This window comes from Colletotrichum paranaense (assembly GCF_030867605.1).
Source record: "Colletotrichum paranaense strain IMI 384185 chromosome Unknown Scaffold_9.1, whole genome shotgun sequence".
Lineage (NCBI taxonomy): Eukaryota > Fungi > Ascomycota > Sordariomycetes > Glomerellales > Glomerellaceae > Colletotrichum > Colletotrichum paranaense.
In genome coordinates, this window is record NW_026848967.1 from 2,369,193 (window position 1) to 2,391,689 (window position 22,497).

General features: G+C 53.0%; 10 protein-coding genes across 10 annotated transcripts; 6 read left to right on the forward strand and 4 right to left on the reverse strand.

The window, feature by feature from the left end:
* Positions 1-216: 216 nt before the first annotated feature.
* CPAR01_11573 (FYVE zinc finger) lies at positions 217-2,394 on the reverse strand (the record flags this gene model as incomplete). The annotated part of the gene is made up of 3 exons (XM_060495832.1): positions 217-1,978; positions 2,039-2,061; positions 2,116-2,394. The coding sequence occupies 3 exons, from the start codon at positions 2,392-2,394 to the stop codon at positions 217-219; spliced, it is 2,064 nt and encodes a 687-aa protein (XP_060346180.1).
* An 824-nt stretch (positions 2,395-3,218) lies between these two features.
* On the forward strand, positions 3,219-4,251 carry CPAR01_11574 (siroheme synthase; the record flags this gene model as incomplete). Its single annotated transcript, XM_060495833.1, has 3 exons — positions 3,219-3,329; positions 3,502-3,983; positions 4,056-4,251. 3 exons carry the CDS (start codon positions 3,219-3,221, stop codon positions 4,249-4,251), a joined length of 789 nt encoding a protein of 262 aa, XP_060346181.1.
* Positions 4,252-5,455: 1,204 nt separating this feature from the next.
* CPAR01_11575 (uncharacterized protein) lies at positions 5,456-6,727 on the forward strand (the record flags this gene model as incomplete). The annotated part of the gene is made up of 1 exon (XM_060495834.1): positions 5,456-6,727. One exon carries the CDS (start codon positions 5,456-5,458, stop codon positions 6,725-6,727), a length of 1,272 nt encoding a protein of 423 aa, XP_060346182.1.
* A 1,055-nt stretch (positions 6,728-7,782) lies between these two features.
* CPAR01_11576 (glycosyl hydrolase family 10) lies at positions 7,783-8,903 on the forward strand (the record flags this gene model as incomplete). The annotated part of the gene is made up of 3 exons (XM_060495835.1): positions 7,783-8,232; positions 8,302-8,536; positions 8,608-8,903. 3 exons carry the CDS (start codon positions 7,783-7,785, stop codon positions 8,901-8,903), a joined length of 981 nt encoding a protein of 326 aa, XP_060346183.1.
* Positions 8,904-10,550: 1,647 nt separating this feature from the next.
* On the forward strand, positions 10,551-11,221 carry CPAR01_11577 (uncharacterized protein; the record flags this gene model as incomplete). The annotated part of the gene is made up of 2 exons (XM_060495836.1): positions 10,551-10,833; positions 10,977-11,221. Coding segments are annotated over 2 exons (528 nt in total), but the record flags the coding sequence as incomplete, so codon positions are not given.
* Positions 11,222-11,480: 259 nt separating this feature from the next.
* Positions 11,481-12,110, forward strand: CPAR01_11578 (uncharacterized protein; the record flags this gene model as incomplete). The annotated part of the gene is made up of 1 exon (XM_060495837.1): positions 11,481-12,110. The coding sequence occupies one exon, from the start codon at positions 11,481-11,483 to the stop codon at positions 12,108-12,110; it is 630 nt and encodes a 209-aa protein (XP_060346185.1).
* A 720-nt stretch (positions 12,111-12,830) lies between these two features.
* CPAR01_11579 (acetylxylan esterase A) lies at positions 12,831-13,757 on the reverse strand (the record flags this gene model as incomplete). Its single annotated transcript, XM_060495838.1, has 2 exons — positions 12,831-13,274; positions 13,332-13,757. The coding sequence occupies 2 exons, from the start codon at positions 13,755-13,757 to the stop codon at positions 12,831-12,833; spliced, it is 870 nt and encodes a 289-aa protein (XP_060346186.1).
* Positions 13,758-14,775: 1,018 nt separating this feature from the next.
* On the reverse strand, positions 14,776-17,277 carry CPAR01_11580 (fungal specific transcription factor domain-containing protein; the record flags this gene model as incomplete). Its single annotated transcript, XM_060495839.1, has 3 exons — positions 14,776-14,838; positions 14,893-16,747; positions 16,811-17,277. 3 exons carry the CDS (start codon positions 17,275-17,277, stop codon positions 14,776-14,778), a joined length of 2,385 nt encoding a protein of 794 aa, XP_060346187.1.
* Positions 17,278-18,769: 1,492 nt separating this feature from the next.
* Positions 18,770-19,615, forward strand: CPAR01_11581 (glutathione S-transferase; the record flags this gene model as incomplete). The annotated part of the gene is made up of 3 exons (XM_060495840.1): positions 18,770-18,832; positions 18,886-18,966; positions 19,022-19,615. 3 exons carry the CDS (start codon positions 18,770-18,772, stop codon positions 19,613-19,615), a joined length of 738 nt encoding a protein of 245 aa, XP_060346188.1.
* Positions 19,616-20,268: 653 nt separating this feature from the next.
* On the reverse strand, positions 20,269-22,079 carry CPAR01_11582 (major facilitator superfamily transporter; the record flags this gene model as incomplete). Its single annotated transcript, XM_060495841.1, has 5 exons — positions 20,269-20,626; positions 20,691-21,220; positions 21,272-21,455; positions 21,508-21,824; positions 21,906-22,079. The coding sequence occupies 5 exons, from the start codon at positions 22,077-22,079 to the stop codon at positions 20,269-20,271; spliced, it is 1,563 nt and encodes a 520-aa protein (XP_060346189.1).
* Positions 22,080-22,497: the final 418 nt, after the last annotated feature.

Sequence of the window (22,497 nt, forward strand, 5' to 3'; positions counted from 1 at the left end):
TGCCCACCTATGAAATAAGGTATCCCAGGGGTGGTGGTGGTACCAAGCTTCTGGACTTTGTCTGCTCCCTTCCCAAAACGCCTTGCAATGCTACTGTGAGATTCTGAAATAAAAAAGCATCGAATCGCTTGTCCTTCTTCTCCTCTTTCCTTTCTTCTTCTCTGACTAATCCCTCCCTGCTTTCGTCTTTCCCAGGCAGTCTAGTCGTGACAGTCCTCACCTTGCCAGGCCAGACGCATAAAGGCCCTCCCATCGTTCCTCAACACCGCCCACCAACTTCTTGGCTCTCTCAATCTCCCTGTTCAGTTCCTCCACATTGCGCGTAAGCGCACTAACCTCCTCAAACCGTCTTGCATCCCGAGCAGAGTCCACCATTTGCTGCACCATGAAGCGCTGCTCCTCCAGGACCACCAAACGCTCACGAGCCTCCTTCTCTTCCGTCTCGAGCGCTGAGACGGCAGTGCTGGTCTCGCTTGCCTGGCTTGCTGTTTCGGATTCGGCGAGCTCTTGATTACGGAGGGGCGAGAGGTGGAGGGACGAGGAGGACCCATTCACGTTGCCAGACTGCAGGGCTCGGAGGCGAGAAGCCTGTGATGAACGAGAGCGTAGGATTTGTGGCACCGACTTGAGGGTCAACATATGGGTATGTAGGAACGTAGAGGCGGCAGCGTAGACGGCTTGCTGTAAGCGAAGCTGTGTCTTGGAGGTAGTTTTCATGTCGCGGAGTCGACGGGCGGCCGTATCGTATTTGGTAAACGCATCGGTAAGGCGTTTCCTGATTTTTGAAGCCTCCTGAATCTGAGCATGTGTGGGAGGTGGTTTTGATGATTCGACCCCATCGTCCCCCTCTGGCTGGAGAGCAAGTAATGTTCGTTGGAAGATGGGCATAAGCTGGCGAATACCGCGCTCGAACTGGCGCAATGTCTCGTATGCTCGCTGGTCAGCTGGCTTGTGGGAGATGGTTGACGCAAAGTCGCGCTTCGCAAATATTGTGTGATTGCATTCGCGGCACATGCGAACGTCGATGCTGAGTTGGCCAGGCTGTGCCGCTGTTGGGGGCTTCTCCGTCGCAGGGCTCGTAGCTGAGACTGTTAGGCGCGAAAATGATGCCGTAGATTGAGACTCACGACTGGCAATGCTCAAGCCCACCTCACTCGAGCAGCCTGTAAGTGGATCGGCGCAGACCACCCTGCCACATATGCGGCAGTGGTGTCTTCTAAACGTCCAAGATCCAAACTCTTGTTGACAATATGGGCATTGCGTGACGGAGGCGTCATCTTCCCAAGTAACAACCGACTGCTCAATCAGTTTCCTCTGGTTCTTTTGACCCGCAAGGGCGGCGACAGGCGACAGCAGACTTCCTCCATTTGTCGTGACATCTTCGGGCGCATTCGCAAGCAATTGCGTCAGCTTGGTCAAACGCTTTTCTAGCCTAGCCACTTCGAGATTCTGCCTCTCGACCCTCTTCCGTCGCATCTCCGCAAACGTTGAGGTGTGATCAATCAGGACACCGTTGTGGTCGTTGTAGCCATCTCTCGACTTGTAACACGTCTCGCAGACTCGGACCCAGTATCCCCGCACGGGGTCGTGCTGGGCAGACCTCGACAACTTCATCTGGTACATGGTGTGCTCCTCGCAGAATAACCTGCCGCAATTCCTACAATTGATGCTCCCATTGACAGCTCCAAGGCCTTTCCCGCACGTCGGGTCGGTGCATCGGTCGTTGCTCGTTTGTCGTTGCCAATGCGATCGTGTAATGAGCTCGTCCGGGTCTATCGGTCCCTCAATGAGCTTCGCAGTCGTAGGCGGGGCAATGGGCAGGGACTCGTTGGATTCGAAGACGTCGAGACCTCGCAATTTTTGGTTGATTATAGACAGTGGTTGGAACCGTTTGGCCTTGAGCACCTGCTTGTCGAACCAGGTGCGGACCTCATCTTGTTCGACTTCGGGAAGTTCTTGGTGGTTATCGTCGATGTGTCTGAGGAGGGAGGGTCAGAGTCTAGAGTTCAGTGTCGCAAGGAGGCAAAGACAAATTCACCTGTTGAGTTGAAGCAGGGTCAACTGTGTTTTACCATTAGCAAGCCTCTCTCATGGACGACAAACGTTGGAACAGACCATTTCCTCTTCACATATTGGGCAGACTAGCTTGGAACTGGAAGTAGCGGCTCTAGAGGGGCCTCCAACACTAATGTTGGAACCAACATCTTGGGCAAAGTCGGGTAAAGGGCTCGAGACTGGAGGCGAAGCCGAGGAGGAGTTGAGCGACAGAGTGCTTTCTGAGGGAGCAAAGGGACTGGGTGTGCGTTGGTGCCCGTTGATGGCGGGAGGCGTGGGAGGGGCGAGGCCTTTGCCGCTGCCCAAGATGCGGCCGCCTCCCAGCTTGCGGCCGGACATCGTGGAAAACGGGAAGACGATAGCTACGAGACCATGAATCGGAGGTGGAAAGGAGGGGACGTCGATGTTCGTTTGCTCGGGTTGTCTCGGCGGGATCGAAATTTGAGTGTGTTGGAAGGGCGGGGGGGTTTTGATGGTGTAGATGGCAGATGGCAGATGGCAGACGCAGGTCGCAAGTGCAAGCGGTTCGTGGTGGTGGTTCGTCTTCACCGGTGACGGCCCCGTCACCTCAGCTCACGGGCACCTCAGTGGAGGGCAGGATGGTTCCAGTTCCAGTTGCAGTTCCAAGTTGTAGGTTCCCGCGCAGCCCGTCAGGCCTCTTCCCTGCCCAGGGATTGGAGAGAATCAGCAGCAAAGCAGTGGGCGGACGGCAGGCGGACGGCGGGCGGGAAAGGCAATGGCAGGCAATGGCAGGGCGGTAGGGGAGGACGACAGGGGTTGGGGAGCAACGCATTCGGCGGGATTTGGAGACCGGGACGCTAAAGATATGCGCTAAAGGCTGCGCTAGTGGACACACGCGCTGGCCAGGGCCCATAGACAGGGGGAAGGCGGGGCAGCCGTGTGCCGACTGATACAGAGGTACTTCTACCACGACGTATGATGAGCCATGGATGAGGTATGCATCTATCGTGCAGACCGCCATTGCGTTCCTCGGTGTGGGGACGCCAGCCTTATCGACGGCCTTTGCGCCTTATCGCCCCCGACCTGGCAGCTGCATCTCTCCAAAACTGCTGCCCAAAAAGTTGCCTTCGTCATCGAGGAACTCCAGAGTCAAATCTCGTCCCATAAACCACCACCTTCACCACGCACCACACATACACAACATGGCCGCCAAGTCGACAACGAAGAAGTTCCCCGAAGTCAAGGGCGGAGGCAGTCTGATTCTGGCATGGCAGATCAAGGGAAAGAAGGTCCTGGTTGTTGGAGGAGGCGAGGTACGTTATGTTGCACACCCCATGCTGCTGCATCTCCGCGGCGTAGCTAGAGCTCTCTCTCTCTCTCTCTCTCTCACACACACACACACACACACCAGAAATGACTCTTCCCTCGTACCATACTATTGCCGTCGTACCATATTGTTGAATGCTAATTCTCTGTTTGGAACAGGTTGCCGCCGGTCGGATCCTCAACTGCCTCGATGCCGATGCCAATGTCACCGTTGTCTGCCCCGCCTCTGGCCTCAACCCCGAAGTAGCCCACCGTGTTGAACAAGCCCAAGTTACCCATGTCGATCGTCTCTTCGAACCCTCTGACCTAGATGGCGCAGCCATGGTTCTTGTTGCCATTGACGACCCGGCCGCCTCTACTGTAATCTGGAAGTTGTGCAAGGAGCGCAAAGTGCCCGCCAACATCGCCGACGTACCCCCAGAATGCGATTTTTACTTTGGCAGTGTCCACCGTGACGGCCCCCTTCAGATTATGGTTAGCACCAATGGCAAGGGCCCCAGACTGGCTGCCATCATCCGGCGGCATATCGCAAAGTCACTTCCCAAGAACGCCGGCAACGCCATCGAGGCCATTGGTACACTCAGAGCGAAACTGCGCAAAATGGCTCCGAACTCGGAGGAAAGCCCTAAGCGCATGGGCTGGTACGTCTGAACCCTTGTCTAGGGAGTTCTACTTTACTGTTACTGTAAGAGATGCTTACAATTGAGCAACAGGATGATCAAAGTCAGCAACAAGTTCGACTGGGAAGAAATCTGCGATCTCACCGACGAGGACATGGAGAACCTTCTCAGATTCTATGCGACAAACGAGGTGCCTACAATCGACGACCTCTTAGCCATGAGGGAAAACCCTGGCTTCAACAAGATGGACGTGTTTGACGGGTCCTTTGGTTTTTCCGTAGGCGCATGATACATACCAAAGACATGTACATATCTTGTGTACGTACATACTGGATATGGGTGTTTGAGCGATATTGGGCGTCTTTTCATTGGAGTTATCTAGAGTGCTTCATTGGCGACATCTCACGACATGAAAAGGGTTTCGGAACTTAAAAAGGGCCAGGCGCAATATGGCATGACTGGCATAGAATCTTTGGCTTGGAGCAGTGTACTACTATGCGAAAAAGAAGACTAGAAGGCGCGTTATCGAAATTGCATCTTGACTTCATACCTTTCGACTGAGATAAGAGCTCAGGGAGATATGTTGTACTTGGCAAATGTGGTCTAGCATGGATTGGCTGGGCTTGGATTCGAAATGTAGTGTGCAATTTTCATCTCAAGGCTCATACGATATTTTCTCCTAATCATTATGCTGGAATTTGTTATGAAGACGTTCAACTGTGGAAGCAGCTAGATTGGTGGTGTTGGGTAGTCCCCAGTCACTCTAGAACATTGGTAGGCGCGTTCATGTCCAGCTTAGCGAATAGCCTTGAAATCTTTTTGAACATAATCCCCCATTCCGAAATTATGAGACTCTATGAGAAGTGATATCGATTTGACCATCCTAGGTGTTTCCATTTCAAACCCGTTCGGGACGCAAGTTCCGGAGCTGGCGCCGATGGATCCACAAAATCGGCACGACGTGCAGGTGCTCTATGAAGGTACCTACCTCCGGGTACCTTTCGCCGCTGCGCCTCTTGCCCGGGAAGTCGACAATTCAATTCTACCTCTCACACCATTCCATCATAACCTTAGACGAAGTTCCTCTATCATAATACACAGTGTATTCATTCTACCTCGGACCATCTTGCTGCTCACATTTATCTGTATCATCATTGTAGGCATCAATATCTTGTCTGCCCATCCCTCAGTGCCCATCGCCAATTGGCCCCACGTTAGCTTTAGCAGGCCATCTTCCTTACTTTCTACGCATCACAGCTACTTCACACACAGCATCCGCGTGCTTTGGCGAAACCCACAATCAACAACACCGAGAGAAATCGCAGACCGACGCGCATTCTACCTAGACAATTCCTACGAACCTGCTATCGATCGAGAAAGTCGCAGACTCAGCCAGCACCAACGCGTCATCATTGCAACAAGTACCAAATTTAAGACATCACCGTTTCCGCACCCATTCCCCGAGTCGCCAGCACCCTCGCCGGCTCACCGCAATGCCTCCTCGTGGTCGCCCTCGTGCGGCCGCGGCCGGATTCGATTCCGAAGTACTTCCCGAAAGACCATCTCCATCGTCCCTCGATGAGCGCGAACCACCTCCGCCCTTCTTCAACACCACCTTTTCCACCCATCGCGCATCGCCGCTGTACGTCGGCGCCAATACCCTGAGCTTTCCTCGATTACAGGCACTGTCGCAGCGCTTGCGCGACACGCTGGTGGGAGACGTCGTCAGAGGTGTACAGGTTGGGCTGGAAGGCAGCGACAGCTCTCTAGGACGCGCCGGCCCGCTGGAAAAAGTTGGAATACGATGGGTTGGCGTTGAAGCTCTACTAGGCGGCGCGGACGATACGGACCCCGGTCTGAGCAGGGATCTTAGCAGCGATGGTGTCGAGACTGATGAAAGGGTCCGCAAGAAGAGATGCCTTGTATTCGAGATGAGATACGAGAACGCGCTGTGCACAGCTGTGCTGCTACCATCGCTTTCTGAAAAGATCACGGAAGAGCCTACTGCCGAACTGCAATCGGCCAATAGCCTCGGTGTGCCTGGGTTGCTAACCAGCAGCGGCATAAAAGATGACAGGCACTTTTTGCATCTACCTCTGCTTCTCCTTCGCATGCCTGCACCTTTGAAATCAGTTATCGTTGACTTTCTGTCAAGCACATTCGACTGCCGGATCAGTTCGTTACGCTTGGGTACGAAAGGCCTGACTACCGCATGGGAACGGTGGATCGAAGATGCTGGTCTCCCCTCACAGGGCCCTCTGGCAAAAGACATGGTCTTGACCCTGGGATTCTACATACCACCCGCAGTGACCTCAGATGGTACTGACGAACAACCCCCAGACGGGCTCGGAATCAAGTCAATCGACATCATCATACCGGCTGAGGAGCTCAAGCGGTTTACAAACGAAGGGATGACGCTCACGAACCCGACGATTATCAACAGGGCAGGGCTCACTCAAGGCTACCAAGAGGATCCTAGAAAGAGAAAAAAGCTCGCGGGCGGCAAGGCGGACGAAGGATGGGGATGGGTTGACCGCCAAAGGGAGCATGACGAAGCGTTCTTGCATGCTTTGGGTGCCTACTTGGAAAAGCATCTCGCCCTGAATCTCTTCCATCCTGGCGTGAGAGTCACCAAGATTGCTTGTGGCGGGTTCGTGCTCTCAGAGGGGCGTGTCAAGGTGTTTGTACCACCTGGCGATGATGAAGAGGTTTTCGAACCGGTCAAAAATTTGATCAGCGATCTCATTGCCAGCGCCAACTCCTGATCCATCGAGGCCTTGTCAAATTCGGTACAACTATGAACAGGGCAGACAATCTTGTTGCTGCATCAGTTCCCCTCCCACATACTTGAGAGCAGTCACACGGACGGAACTTCGACTCAGGACTTTGATTCAGAGCCACGACTATGACTCCCACTCCGTAAGAGCGGATGTAAGATACTCTTTACACCATTCGACCCTCCAGGGGTGGGATCATCAGGACGGGGAATTACGTGCCCCTTCTGGGAAATAAGAACAATCTACATCAATCTAGAATAATTCCCCGGCTCTATGGCGCATACCGGTCATCCGAAAAGCTACATGGCACATCAAGTAGCCCGGAGCAATGGTGGAAGGCCTCTCATAAGCGGCAGCAGTGGTGGCCAAGACCCTGGGGTTTCACTCGGTACGCATCGGACATGGGTGGCCTCTTGCAGCTACCGAGGCTCGCCAAACTCGGATCTCGCAAAGTTCAGATGCTACCTAGGCGCCTCATTTCAGCCGCCCTTAGCAATAGCTAGCAATCTATCTGAAAAGCACGAGGCCACTGCATGGCCAGCTCGCTGCCGCTAAGTGCGTCTTGCGATGTTCAAGCCATGACTAGTTCCCTTGGGTAATGTCACTGTCGAATGCCCGCAAGGAACTAACACATTCAGCCAATATCACCCATGCTTATTCCCCGCATTACCAGGGGGAGTGTCTTTTTTCCAGGACGGCTGGTGTCCGCTTCTTACACGATGAATAATACCTTCCGTGCCATTACGGCTTGTTACCACCGAGCTTGGCTTTCCAGAACGGGCCGAGATCCTGGACTTTGCATGTCCGAGTCCCTCATTTGGCCTTGATTCGTGCCCAAATAAGTAATTCGAGTTATGGTTATTGTATAGTGGTAGTTTAAGCAAATGGGCGGTCCTTCATCTAAGGTTAAGCCAAATGTGTTGGCTTGAGAGCCTCCATCTACCCGAAGCACGACTTCCAGCTCTATAAAGGCGGCTAGCTAAGACAATGGAATACAGCATTCACAGCACCACGGTCCACTCTTTTCCACCTCATCACTCACAATGAAGTTCTCTTCAAGCCTCGTCTGCCTCCTGGCACCCATCACCGTTCTCGCCGCTCCCCTCGAGGAGAGGCAGGCCTCGCAGTCCATCGACAAGCTGATCAAGGCCAAAGGCAAGCAATACTTTGGCACCTGCACCGACCAGAACCGCCTGACTGCCGGCAAGAACGCCGACATCATCAAGGCCAACTTTGGTCAGGTCACGCCGGAGAACTCGATGAAGTGGGACCAGATCGAGCCCAACCGCGGCCAGTTCAACTGGGCCACGTCCGACTACCTCGTCAACTTTGCGCAGCAGAACGGCAAGCTTGTCCGCGGGCATACCCTTGTGTGGCACTCTCAGCTTGCGGGCTGGGTGAATAACGTCCGTGATAAGGCTGGTTTGACGACTGTCATTGAGGACCATATCAAGGCTGTTGTTGGCCGGTACAAGGGCAAGATTTACCACTGGGTGAGTCTATGTCCACCTTCTTCTTCTTCTTCTCTAGGAAACCAACGTTACTGAACCTTGTGTGGTCAGGACGTTGTCAATGAGATCTTCAACGAGGACGGCTCCCTCCGTTCCTCCGTCTTCTCGCAGGTCCTCGGCGAGGACTTTGTCGGCATCGCTTTCCGCGCTGCCAGGGCCGCGGACCCCAATGCCAAGCTATACATCAACGACTACAACCTCGACCAGGCCAGCTACGCCAAGACGCAGGCCATGGCTCGCAAGGTCAAGGAGTGGATCGGCAAGGGCATCCCCATTGACGGTATCGGTACGTGTGAAGCCAGTCCAACACACTCTTCCTTGGTCACCATGCACGAATACTAACGGATCTCACGCCAGGCTCCCAAGCCCATCTCCAAGCTAACCAAGGCGGCAACGCTCTTGGCGCGCTACAGACCCTCGCCGGCAGTGGCGTCAAGGAGGTTGCCATCACGGAGCTGGACATTGTCGGCGCCAGCGCGGCTGACTACACGGCTGTGACAAAGGCCTGTCTGCAGGTTCCGCAGTGCGTTGGTATCACGGTCTGGGGAGTGCGTGACCCGGACAGCTGGAGGGCGCAGAATAACCCGCTCTTGTTTGATGCCAACTTTAACCCCAAGGCGGCTTATAACGCGGTCGTTACTGCTTTGCAGTAGGTCTTCTTTCTCGATGTGAAGTGGGGCTCGGGTGCTTCTCGGTAACCTGTACGGTTTCTGTCTTCATGTACAAATTGGAACTTTTCGCAGCTGCGCCGTATATAGGACTCTGTTATGAACAAATTCAATTTTTGCTTAGGAAGCAACTAGTCATCCGGCTGTGTTGCAACAGGTCAGCTTGGCGAGGAACGTTGGTTAGCCACGCCATCAAATCAAGACTCTATTAACGTGATTCACCTTGAGATTGTTTGCGCTGAATGCATGGTGGCTTGATATTGCACTCACCCCGCGCAGTTTGCTGGGTATTCACAGGTAGTCACCCACACAGAATTGCCAAACGAATCCTCTGAGATTTATCGATAATAGATAGACTCGGGTAAACGATCCCGAGAGCATCCAAAGTGTCTTTGCGCCTATTCTTGTTCAAGTTTCTCCTCCTTTAATCTGGCCTTGATGCTTTCGAATGCTGACGACTGGAACATCGCACACATGATCATTACGTGACGGTATAGATCGAGAGTGGTAGCCATTTGCTCCGCAACATTCTTTCCTATCTGAGCCTCTACTCATGAGCTTCTTGCCATATTTCTCGAAGCAATGGAGCCCCTGAACCCGGCCAAAAGGGCTGGACAAGGACCAACCCTCAACGACCTCATTCTAAATGCCGCTGAGTCTACATCTCAATGAATTATAGTCTATGGAGCAGAAGAGACAGTTGGGGATCTCGTGCCGACAGGCGTGCCATATTCAGACTTGCTCTGTCTGGCTCGTGCAAATGCTCAGGTTCTCCTTCGGCTGTGCCCACCATCCGTTGGCATCGGCGGAGAACACCATGTTGATTTGCTGTGCCTCGACAACATCCTGGACACCATCATCTGGTTTTGGTCGACTGTAATCGCAGTGCTATTGCCAGCAATTTCAACCACTTCGATTCTTGAGCCTGGTCGATCAGAGTACCTCTCATATCTCCCCATCTTGTTGAAGGATCCGCTCTGCATAGTACCTCAGTCGCTTTCAGGCTCATACTGTTTGCAAGACTTTGCCAAGGAATTACCGGTTGCCAAGACAACTTCTCAAAGTCTTGCTAGGATGAGTCAATTGATGCCGCTGCTACCTTTGCCTGACAGTTCTTCTGCTTCCGACCCGGCGGTTCTGACGCTGACATCGGGTACGACTGGAAGAGCCAAGGCGGTACAACTCAGCCATGCTCAAATACTTGCTTCGCTAGAAGGCAGAGCCAAGTCTACAAGACCACACAGCGGCGGTCCCTACCTCAACTAGATCGTCATGGACCACGTAGCGAGCCTAACCGAGAATCATCTCCTCGCGATGTACATGGGTCTCTCCCAAGTGCATCTCCCCGCGGACGAGGTGCTGTCCAACCCTGTGCAGCTACTGAATATAGTCAGCCGCCACCGTGTTTCGCGAACCTTTGCCCCTCATTCTTTCTTGGCGAAGTTATCCAGGGAGCTCATGTCGGAACAAACACCGTAGTGGGATGGAGATCTAGATCTTGGATGTCTGCAATGGCTTGATTCGGGTGGGGAAGCAAACACAGTGGATGTCTGCGAGACACTCCAGACACAACTCGAGAACTACGGTGCTCGCAAAGACATCATCGTCCCGGGTTTCGGAATTACAGAAACTTGCGCTGGGTGTGTAAATAACGCAAATTGCCCGACGTATGATCGAGGACAAAATTACCAACATGTTGACGTTGGCAAAGGCGTCCCTGGGCTACAGCTGCGAGTGAGACTCTTCGATGGCAATTCTCCATCTGCATTCGCAGACGCCGGCGAGGTTGGGCTTCTGGAACTCTCCGGCGACGTAGTATTTGACGGCTACTTCAACGATCGCGACTCTACTGCGGCCGCCTTCACAAGTGATGGCTGGTTTATTACTGGCAATGTTGCTTGTGTCAACCACAACGGTCAACTAATCCTCCAGGGACGCTCCAAAGATACGATTATCATCAACGGGGTGAAGTACGCCCCAGACGAGTGGAACACCATATCGAGAAAGAGTTGACACAAGGGGCAGTTCCGGGCTCTTTCTGTTGCTTCTCAACTTTACCACAGTCATCTGACACAGAACAAATCGTCGTTGCTTACTTACCATCGGTTGAGGACAATGATATCCGAGCCCGGACCAAGACTCGCAATAGGATAGTCGAGATTATCGGCTTACATATGTCTTCATCTGCCATCGTTCTACCCCTAACAGCCGCTGATCTCAAGCCATCGGCACTAGGAAAGCTGCCCAAGAGGTGCGATCAAGTCGGCTTTCGGGAAGGGCACGTACGCCCAGCATCTCCATAAAGCGAGCGAAGCCGACAGAGTAGAACATGACGTAGCAGAGGAGACGATTTCTTCTCTTGAGGCACTCATTCGCCACGAAATACAGGAGTATTTCCAAGTCAAGGGGCCACATCTCAGCACCGAAGGATCGGTATTCTGGCTCGGCGCTACGTCAATGGACCTCATCAAGATAGCGCGTCTAATCTCGGACCGGCTTCAATTACCAGAAAGACTCACGCTCAGCCAAGTCCTGAGAGAACCGACGCCTCGGCGGCCAGCTATGATAATCGAGGGATCTGAGAGGAAAGATGAAGTCGGCAGCCCGGTCGCTACCCTCCGGTCAAAGGGCAGAAAGACGCCGCTGTGGCTCGTACATCCCGGTGTCGGAGAAATCCTGGTCTTCATGAACCTCATGAGGCTCATCAACGACCGGCCAGTCTTTGCCTTCCGTGCGGAGGGTTTCGATAGCGGCGTTTCGCCTTTTGCCTCCTTGGATGAGTTGTTGGATTACTATTTTCAGCACCTTAAAGCCGTCCAAGCAAAGGGGCCGTATGCTATCGCAGGCTATTCGTTCGGCTCAATGATTGCCTTCGAATTATGTAAGAGACTGGAGACAGCAGGTGATGAGGTTCTTGACTGCGGTTGCTGGAACCTTCCGCCGCATATAAAGCACCGCATGAGACAGTTCGGCTGGGTAGAGTGTCTCGCCAACTTATTTCACTTCACGAAGCTCATCGAACAGGATCAGGCTTTACAGCAGATACCCATGTTGCGCACATTCTCAAAGCAAGAAGCAGTCGCCCACCTCCGAGCCCTCAGCGACTCGGATCGTTGGCTTGAGTTAGGCCTCGGCGAAGAGGAATTTGTCAAGTGGGCAGATTTGGCATCTTCGCTCCAGCATCTGGCTTGAGACTACGAGCCACGGGGAACGATAAGCAGCATGGATGTATTTGTCGCAGATCCTCTCAAGGAGGTAGCTATTGACCGCCAGAATTGGGTTCTGAATAAGCTCAGCCGGTGGCGGGAATTTGTGAGCGATGTGCAGTGTTATGATGTTCCGGGTGAACACTATTCTATGTTGGACGAGGTCAACGTGTCGCGGTTTGCGGAGAAGTTGAAAGAGGACTTGGAGGCACGAGAAGGGCCGCTACGTCGAACCCTTCAGTAAGTTTCTCCTGCAGCTCTTCGGTCCGGACTAAGGTAATGCATAATGCGTGAAGCTGGACACTGTCAACTTCGTGAATGGGAAAGCAGCGGATACGCAACTTGGGTATCTGCGAGTAAATTGCAACACCCGTATTGGCTTTTCCGCAGCGCTGCGTCAAGAAGTCATAACCTCCGGTTCCTTCAGAGAGCCGGCCTCGTAGCCGGCGGGTCTGAGATCCTTTATCAATACCGGCCCGGTTCTGAATCATGCCTCGGTCCGTCAACGGGGGATAGATTGTCCCCGCGGACTATGTTTCTCCGCGGGAAACTTTATAAAAGAGCTTCCAAAATTCACACGTCGGAGACAATGTATGTTAAGACCGAAGAAGTATCATAACAATACGCACTAGTTATTTACTGCCAGAGCGGCGGCTGAAGCTTCCTTCAAACTATATCCAAGAATTATTGTACGTGTTGAGAACGACTACAGGCCGAAGAACTTCATGTCATCGTCACCCCGGATGGGCACAGTGTGTCCAACGCCAACAGCCCAAACACCCGTCAGGTGATCACCAAACACATCAGTGCGATAGTTGGCAATAGGGGTGTTCTGAGAGGAAGTGACAGGTTTGTCCGGGTTGTATCCAAAGACGCCAGACCACTGCTTGATGGTCTCCTGGTAGTTGGCGTAGTTGAGCGTGGTGTCGGTGCTGCCGTGGTAAATCTGCATGCGGGGGCGGGACCCCGTGTAGCCGGGGTAGGCGTCGTAGACCCATTGGGCCCAGCGTGCCGGCGTGGCAATCGATTGGCCCGAAGAGCAGGTGCTGTTCCAGCCGTTGACCGTACCGGTGTAAAAGCAACCGGCTGGGACGCCGTTGTAGACGATGCCAGCGGCGAAGACGTCGGGGTACGTCGCGGCCAGGACGTTCTGTTGCGCGATTAGTCACTCGAGCATTGTCTTGTTGAGTTATGGACGTTGACTTACAGTCATCATGGCGCCGGATGAAGAGCCGGTGACAAAGACCTTCGACTTGTTGCCGTTGTACTTGCTGAGAGTGTATGAGACCATGTTGGCGATGGAGTTGCTGTTAGCTCCTCCGTTGTGGGTGAGAGTTGCCTTTGAGGAGACATCCCAACAGGTTCCCGAGTATGGTGACTCGGGGTAAATGACGATGAAGCCCTTCTGATCTGCGAGTGTCTTGTAGGGGCTGTTGTTGTAGTAGGCTTGAGCGGTACCTGTGCAGTAGTGGATGGCCACAACCACGGGAGGGTTCGCCGCCAGCTTGTCGGGAACATAGATGTACATCTTGACGCCGCTGGGATTTGAGCCAAAGTTCGTGACCTGCTGCAGCGAAGCGGCGCTGGCAGAGGCGACTAGCCCAAGAGCGGAGAGAATTGTGCTGAACTTCATAGCTGCGATGGACTTGCTACAACCAAGTGCGATGCTGATTCAGTGTCTCGAGGACGATCTTGGGCTCGTTCTTGAGCAACTACTTATAGTCCTAGGTAACGGAGTCGAACGAACGAAGCTGTTGACAGAGCTCCCTGTGATGCATCTGGCAACTTTTGTAGACTTCCCTTCAGCCGCTCGTGCATAGAACCAAAGGGGCCGCATGCACTATGTGTAAAACCCGGTGATCTCGTTACCCCACACGTAGGGTAGTGTTGAAAAGGGGGCCATCATCGTCAATTTAGCCGGTTGGCTGGGGGCCGTGCTAGATCCATGTCTCATCCGAAAGCGAAAGGAAACTGGTTCATCTGGAGTTGTCTAAAAAGCTTTTATTCGGCACTTGCCATGGCTTCCGAAAGGGAAACCCGGCTCTTTTGGAAAAGTATGGGTGCCGGTATCCGTTGTCCAAAGTGGCTCTTGCATTGGCCTTCCCGAAGGGGGTGCCTTGCAGCGCGGAGGCTGATGAGCCTTTGGAGGAGGTGTCATGCCGCATTGCTGATCTGTGCGGGTAATTCGACAGGGTGTTTCTACCGGTCATGCCGGGCACGGGTGATGCTCCCGCGACTTAGCATCTGCAGGTTCCTGTTCTGTTGCCGAACAAGCTAGGATCCCACGTCGAAGCAGTTGGCGATGAAGAGTGTTGGTGGAGTTTGGACGAAGCTTGAAAGAAGGGGCTCGGCTTGACAGGCCGCTTCATCCCCACAGCGCAAGATAACCTCACCGCAATCTGGGTGAAGAAGCAGTATTATTATCCCGTTAATTCCGGCGAATGGTTGGTTCGGACAATCAGGGTTGCCGCGTTGCCGATCGAGGCTTTGGTTGCTTCCCTTTCTTCCGACAACTCGCACCCGACTTGAATGGTTTTTCTTTCTAGAAACTATTTTGTACAGCGAATAGCTTTTGTTACCTGGTATCTTCATCATAGTACACCGTCGCTATAACCTCGTCAGCCGACACGATCCTCTCATTCCATGCGCGATCACTGAACATCCGGCATCCAGTACGCTGGCGATCCTTCGAAGTTGGGAAACGTAGCAAAGGCCTGAAGACAATCAGCTCAACATCCTAGTTGAAAACTCTGGAGGAAATCGTGTACCGAAGAGTCTAAGTCCAGCCAATCCGTTGTCTCCCAACCACTGAGGAGGTTCGTCATCCCTTCGAACCCATGCTGCTGGAACACTTCACCCATATCGGCCGGCGGTGCTGGAGCGCCCGAAACCTCTTCCAAATGCATCGGCTCCGCACCTCCATGCTCAGCACGCTCAATGGTCGGCTTCCTCTCACGGCCTGAAGGGCCTTCGGAATGAGAACTAGCCTCTTGCCGAAGCTCTTCGAGAATGACAGAGTATCTGCGGCTTGGGCTCTCGGCAGTCGTTGCTTTCGCCAGGTGATTCTGGCAGCGATCTGCCAGCTCAAAGAGGCCCCTTTCCGGGTCCTGTCTCCCTCTTTGAATTTCATAGACGTACACCACCGCGAGTGCACAAAAGGTGACGTACGGCGTCCACCAGAAAGCGTGGAATAACTTCCCGTCACTAGCCATGCCGTCGACCGTCTCAAGTGCGGCCTTGGCTGCAGTGATGCATTCATCAATACTATCTTCTAGAGGCGATTGCTGACCACCTCTCGAGCCACCCGTTCCAAGAAGAAAGGGTCGGTTGGCGTGCATAATGGCGTGGCAATATGCCAGCTTGAGGGCTGTGTTCTGTCTCCTGAATGACGGAATTAAGGACATGGGTCGAACGGTACCCAAATGGTGTGGCAAGGACTCGCGCCACCGGTGTAGAGCCTTGCCGTATCGATGTGCAATCATGAGACGGTCATCTTTATGAACGGGTTTAATCGAGTACACCTCGCGAGAAATACCGTCAATGATTTGAGCGAGTTTGGCGTGGAAGATGAGACTCTCAACATGGCAATCCATCTCTGGCTCGTCACTTGATCTTCCTTGGGGTGTCATGTCCTCATCGTTGACGCAGTCAGGGAAGTCCTGATCGATATCGTCGTCGCGGTACATCCTCGGCCGACCAAATACAACAGAGAGATACTTGTCGATGGTGTATGCCACCCAGAAAGTCCTCTTCCGGCACTGCGACAGTATGTAGTCCTTGTCGCTGCTGGCCCTGTTGCGTCCGGACTTCCGATGTAGACCCAAAGCCGAGATGATGGGGAGAATGCTCCCAAAGACATACCATGCTTGATTCATGCGAGATGTTTGGAGGAGATACAACACCTGCAAGAGGCGTGCCTGCGAGGACTCCAGCTTCGGCAACCCGATCTCCGCATCCGTTAAACTCAAAGCCTGAGAAAAGAGAGCGTCGCTGCGCAGAAGGTGAGAAAACCTTTCTTCGTCGACATTTCGGACCTTGCTTTGTCGGAGGGTGACGATAGCGAGAATGGTCAAAACGATAGAGGCTTTGGCGTGGCCAATTTCGTGGTGCAGCGGACGGCTGTCTTTCGCATTTGCGAGCAGAATCTCGAACCACTGGGCGACGTAACCTTGATGAAGGCATCGATAGGTTACTACGCAAACATCAAAGTAGAAATCCAGCATGTCCAAGCCGGCCAACCGGTCAGGAAGAGTCGATACGTCCAACGGCTGCGAATCGAAAGGCTTGTCTCCTGCCCTCGTCAGCCTCTGATGCTGTTCGGCGCCGCTCGGTGCGTTTCCAGGAACGTCAGTAGTATTAGATCTCTGCGACGAAAGGCGCTTCCATGCTCGGTGCAGGAATGTTAGACTCGAAGTGGTGTCAACATACTGCCCTTCGATCTCGGCAATCTCGACTTCTGGCGAGGCGCGTGAGCCTGGCAGAGCGCTGCGCCGGCTGCGCTCTGCAGCCTCTGCCTCGTCGCCTACATGATCACGGCTTCTCGACCGAGCCGCACTCTGGCGGGGAAGACGTGGTTCACGCGGTGCTAGGGATGGGAGAGGCGCCGCCGAGGGAAGCGGTCTTCTGTGAATGGTTAACTACCACTTTAACCATTATCGAACACTACTTGTTCTTACAAAGACATACCTGTGTACCTCTAGGGAAGTTGAGGGGACCAGTCGGGATTCAAATAACCCGGGGGCAGAACTGGATGCTGGCGGAGGTGTCGGCGGTCTACCTCGGCGGTAAGTAGCGTCGTAGATGCAGGAGAGACGTTTCCGGGTGCAGACGTCGCATGGGATCGTTCCGGAGCATTTCAGCTTCTTGGATTTGCAAAAGTCGCATGCGCGACTGACTTTGTGACTTCTTCGCCGATTAGCGGCGGCAGTGGCGGCGGCGGCAGCAGCAGCCGATGACGAACGGCCCTCTTCGGGGCCCTCGGGGGAACCCTCGGGCAAGCTGCGTTTCCTCCGATCGGTAATAGTCGGCGGCAGAGTTGACGGGGACGGCTGTGATATATTTGACGAAGGTGTCGGGGCGGATGTCGTTACAGGGGCATCATCGCGGATACCAGTGTCGGTGCTCGCCGTTGTTTCCGCTGGTGTGTCGGCCATCCTACCACCATCCATGAATATCCGACCCTCCGATGCGTTTGCTGATGGTCTCCACTGACTCAAGTCCGATTCTCCGGACTACCACGTCGGTTCCAGCACCCACAACGGCTCCTACACCGGGTTCAGCGCTCCGAGTGTGTGCGCTTCGTCTTACTACGGCATATGGCGAATCCGTAGGTGGATCATAACGGAGGATATCTCGTACCGGAACAAATCGAAAAAGATACCTGACGCCTCTCGCGTGGTGTGGCACGCAGATCTGGCTGGGAGTTTGTGCACAGAAAGCAGTCCGGAAAAGCGAAAGTCAGGGGCCAGCTGATTATTAAGGGGAGCAAGCAAACCGGCCACAACGCACAGCAGACAAACGGCCCCCTTGCCGGCGCTCAAAGCTCGGCTGAAATGCGGGGCAAGGATGAGCAAATCGGTTGGATCGAAACCTTCTTACCCTCCACAAGTCCGGGCTCACTGTTCCCAGAGTCTGTTTCCAAGATGCCCCCTCGCTTCACATGCTGTTGATAAAGCATAATACCTCTCGACAAGGCGCTTGTCCAATGGGGATTGTTGCCGAGCAATCACTACATGTGTTGGCCACGTGTTGCTGTGCTTACAATCAGATTGTGTAAGTTTGTAACTTCGTCCAGTATACTCGATCTGGCCTACGAATCAAACTGCTTATGACGAGCCGGCAGATAGGACAGCCTGGGTTTTCCCTCTGCCCACAAAAAACTCGCAAGAGACGTATGGATAAATAATTATGCAATGATATCATTTATGAGCTGAATACAACAGTACTTGCACAAAGAGTCGGATTTGTGGCCCAAATTGGCCTTAGTGACCCCTCCCAATGGAATGACAAATTCGCAGTATGCCAACTCCCGAGCTTTGATCCCTGCTGCAAATCATCATTGACTCCAGCGCTGCAGAAACGATGCAGCTGAAATCTTCAGAAACCATGGCGCGGGGATAAGTCAAGCACTGGAGCAACCATCATCCGAGTAGACAGCAGCCTGCAGCCCACGGCCTCCCACTATCATCTCTTCGAGGTAACTCGGCACCGATGTGGATGAGATCTAGGAGACTGTCTATCGGACGATCGGACGGTCAGTCCATCCACCCCCACCAGAATCCTCCCTAAATCCGGTCGTCTGCCCCGCCATCCCCCGCTCTACTCCGGACAACCCGAGTCGGTCCCTGTCCGCTGCTCCTATGAGGCGGACGGCGGCTTCCAGAGTTGCACCGGCTCTCCAGAACTTCGACCCACCGACCGCGGCACCGTTCGTTTCGTCGCAGCTTGCTACACTCGTGAACTCTGCTCCTGGACCCCTGACGTCAACATGGTGGCACTCGAGACTCTAGACTAGCCGATCCCCTAGCGGACGTGTTACTTTATATGATGCGGGCCAACCCCTCAATTGTATTGCCTCGGGGCAGACAGAATCAACGATCTCAAGCATCTATCTCTATCTTAGTCGTATCGAAACAATCAATCAACATGTCTATCGAAGTTTACCATCTTGGGCTTTCTCAATCAGAGAGAATTGTGTGGCTTTTGGAGGTTGGTAACTCGCAAACAATCATCTAGGTCTGTAATTACTGAGACTCTACTAGGAACTCCAAGTACCATACGATTTGCATGTCTTTCAGAGAGATCCCATCACAGGACTCGCGCCCAAAGAAATCAAGGAGATCGTGAGTCTTTTTCAGCAGATTTTGTGAATAGTGGATAGACAGCTGAACGAGTCAGAACCCCGCCGGAACCGCACCGTATTTCCGCGACAGCACTGTTTCACCGCCAATCGAGCTTGGAGAGTCAGGCGCAACTGTAGAGTACATTCTCAACGTCCACGGCAGCAAGGCTGGCTCCGGAGCCCCGAGACTTCTTCGTACCCCCGATGACGCCGATTACGCCGCCTACCTCGAATGGTTTCACTTCGCCAACGGTACTCTTCAGCCCACTCTCGGCCGCGCTATGACCCTATTGTTTGCCGGCGCTTCGCAAAGTGACTTTGGCAAGCGGATGGAAGAAAAGTCCCACCAGGCCCTCAAACTGATTGACAAGCGCTTGGCCAACAACAAGTGGCTTGCCGGTGAGAACCTGAGCGCTGCGGATATCATGACGGTCTTTACTCTGACCACCATGCGCGGTTTCTATCCTCTCCTGGACTTGTCAGAGCATAAGAACATTTTGCGGTATTTGAAGGATGTTGCCGAGCGCCCCGCGTATCGCAAGGCACTGGAGAAGGGCGACAAGGGCATGGAACCTATGAACGGGCCCAAGGTTAAGGCTTTCAAGCAATTCAAGGGATTCGGTGCCATCTACGAGTCCTTGGGATACTAGAAAATTCAAGCCGCCTCCGACAGATACTCTACTCACGATTCATGAACGATCAATATGATAAGGCGATATAACTCAATGGAACTCATCATCGAGAGGAAATGACTTGCAGTATCGAATTATGTGACAAAAAAGAATAATTTCCTGCCGCAAGCTAGGTAACCCTTCAAGGATGGCAAAAGGATACTCAATTGACCAGCCTGGGGGTCGAACCCAGAATCTCCTGATAACATGATGAATCGTAGTCAGACGCCTTGCCATTGGGCCAACCGGCCGTGATAATCGAGTTGTTGATCCACTGCGGTGGATGCTGCTGGTTCGCGGTCTCAGGCAATTTGAGAAGTCGAGGTTGAGGGCGACGTGGTGGGTGACGAGTTGGCTTCACGGTAGACTCCGAATTTGGAGACTTCCGGTCTCGTATAGGGTGGTTCATGTCAGATAATCGAAAATGGGACACAGGAACTTGGGAAATCAGGCGCTCTTCAGTAGTTCTCTACCCCAGCTTGGCTAGTGGTTCCGAGGAACACAGGAGAGTCTCTTGTCCGACGATGATACACAAATGCATGGATATGGCAATTTGAAGCCGCGTGTACGGGAAACTTTACAGTGTTGAGCGAACTACTTTATGAGAGTATCCGGAAGAGCTGAAGTTTCTTTCAGAGAGCATATTTGAACAAAGGGCTCTTCTCCCCCATGCGGCCAAGCTCTTCTTCGGTATACCTCTCCCTCACTTCGTCTTCAGTCTGTAGCGCCTTCTTCTCATTAAGCCTCTTCAGAAGGATTTCGAGAGCAATGACAGCAATGATACCGGCCGATGCGAATCCAAAAGATGTTCCAAAGCCAGTAGGGTATGTCGGCGCTTCCTTGTCGAGGTAGATATAGCTGCCGATCAAGCCACCAATATTTCCGACACAGACCAAGAAGCCGATGCTGATTGCTCGTTTCTCTGGGCTCGGCGTATTTGCTACGTTCCAGGCATTGACTCCTGGAAGGATTGGATACATTCTGGCGATCCTGGATTAGTTCCCCAATGTCTTCTATATGAGACCGACAGGTGTATTGAGATGAAAAGACTTACCCGAAACAGGCCAGGCACACGGCGAAATAACACAATGCAATGTTGTCTTTGATATCGGCGCTTTTTGCGAACAAGATGCTAAATGCAACCACGAGGCAAAGCTGAGGGCCAATGATGAAGGGCATTCGCCACGAATACCTATCAGCAAAGACTGAAAATATGTAGGCCGAGATAGCGCCCACCGCATAGGGGGGCATCGTCAAAAGCTGCGCGTTGGCCGAGGTATAGCCCATATTTTTAATAATCTGCGGCATCGTGAACTTCATGGCGTAATTCGGGACCGCATTCGACCAGTTCGCAAAGATCAAGAGATAAATCTTCCAGTCTGTCAAGACAGACATCAAAGCTTGCTTATCAAAGCGTTTCTCTCGGAACTCGCTCGGTCGATGAACCCGGCGGGCTTCTTGTCGTAATTCGAGATAGCGCTTTTCGTCGGAGTCAAGCCACTTGGACAGAGCGGGAGAGTCGATGAGGAAGAAGAAGCACATGACGCCAATGACCACTGTAGCCAAACCTTCGAGAATGAATATCTAAGTTGTTGTTAGAACTATGCAATAAAGGTTCACGGCTTACAGACGCACCCATCGCCAACCTTCATACCCTCCGACACCATCCATTTTTGCGATGGCAAATGCTAGAAGGCCAGAGACGCCTCCGCCAGATGCGGCAGAGGTATAGAGAAGAGCTATCCTAGTCTGCGTCTCGTTTGGGAGGTACCACTTGGAGATGATCAAAATAGCGCCGGGGAGGAAGCCTGCTCTGTCCCTAAGTTAATCTTTGCTGTAGTCTCTCCAACCAGTTAGGAGTGATCGCTTACTCAAACAAGCCAAGGAATATTCGAACAGCTATCAGGCCACCATAGCTTTGGACCACGCCGTTGCAGGTCATGATGATGCCCCAGCATGTGACAATGCCACCAATGTAGAGCGAAGGTCTCTTGAACATGTGTAGAATCATGTTGCTCGGGACTTCGGCTAGGACGAATGGGATGAAGAAGACAGAAACTGCAATGTTGTACTCGACGCCCGTCATGTGGAGGCTACCTAACAACCCTTCGATCTTGGCGTTTCCAATATTGGTCTTGTCGAGATACGCCATGAGGTAGAGCAGAATCAGCATTGGCATAAGTCGGTACTATTGAAGATGCAAGTCAGATTATGTTGTAACGCCAATACGACGTATCATAGGGGGCAGTTGCAACTAAAGTGTGCGTACGTCGACTTTGCGGACTGCTTTCTTCTTCTTGTCCTCTGGGAAGTTGCCGAGGAATGCAACGTCATCAGGGCTCAGGTTGCCATTGCGTTGATACTCATGGTGGGTGACAGAGTCCTTTTCGTGAGAGACGTGTTCAATGTCGGAGCGGTCCGAAGAGACCCTGGTGACAGCCATTTCTCTTGTTGCGGATGTGATTGGTTGGCACTTTCTCTTTGTCAGAGAGTTCTCCATAGAATGAAATGATCGTTAGGCAGCTGCTTGAAGCTGGAAAGTCTTCGCGACTCGGCTTTATAGTTGAAAGGCGGGAGACGAGGCCTTAATATCCAGTTACTACCAAGGAACCTGGGGAAGCGGCGTGAAACCTACAGCTAGGCCTGGAGTTGCGGGGGAAATTTCCCAGGAATCTGGGGTACTGCCCTTGGCGCCGGGGTCCTCGAAGCAGCGAGTGGCTCGGAAAACAAATATTTTCCAGTCTTGATAGTAGCGTCAAGCCACTTCTGCTTAGCGTCAGCGTCCATAAGCAGCCCGGATTAGAAGATTTCGGAAATGCATGTACGAAGACTGCTTGTTTTATCAAACAACTTCGTCCCAG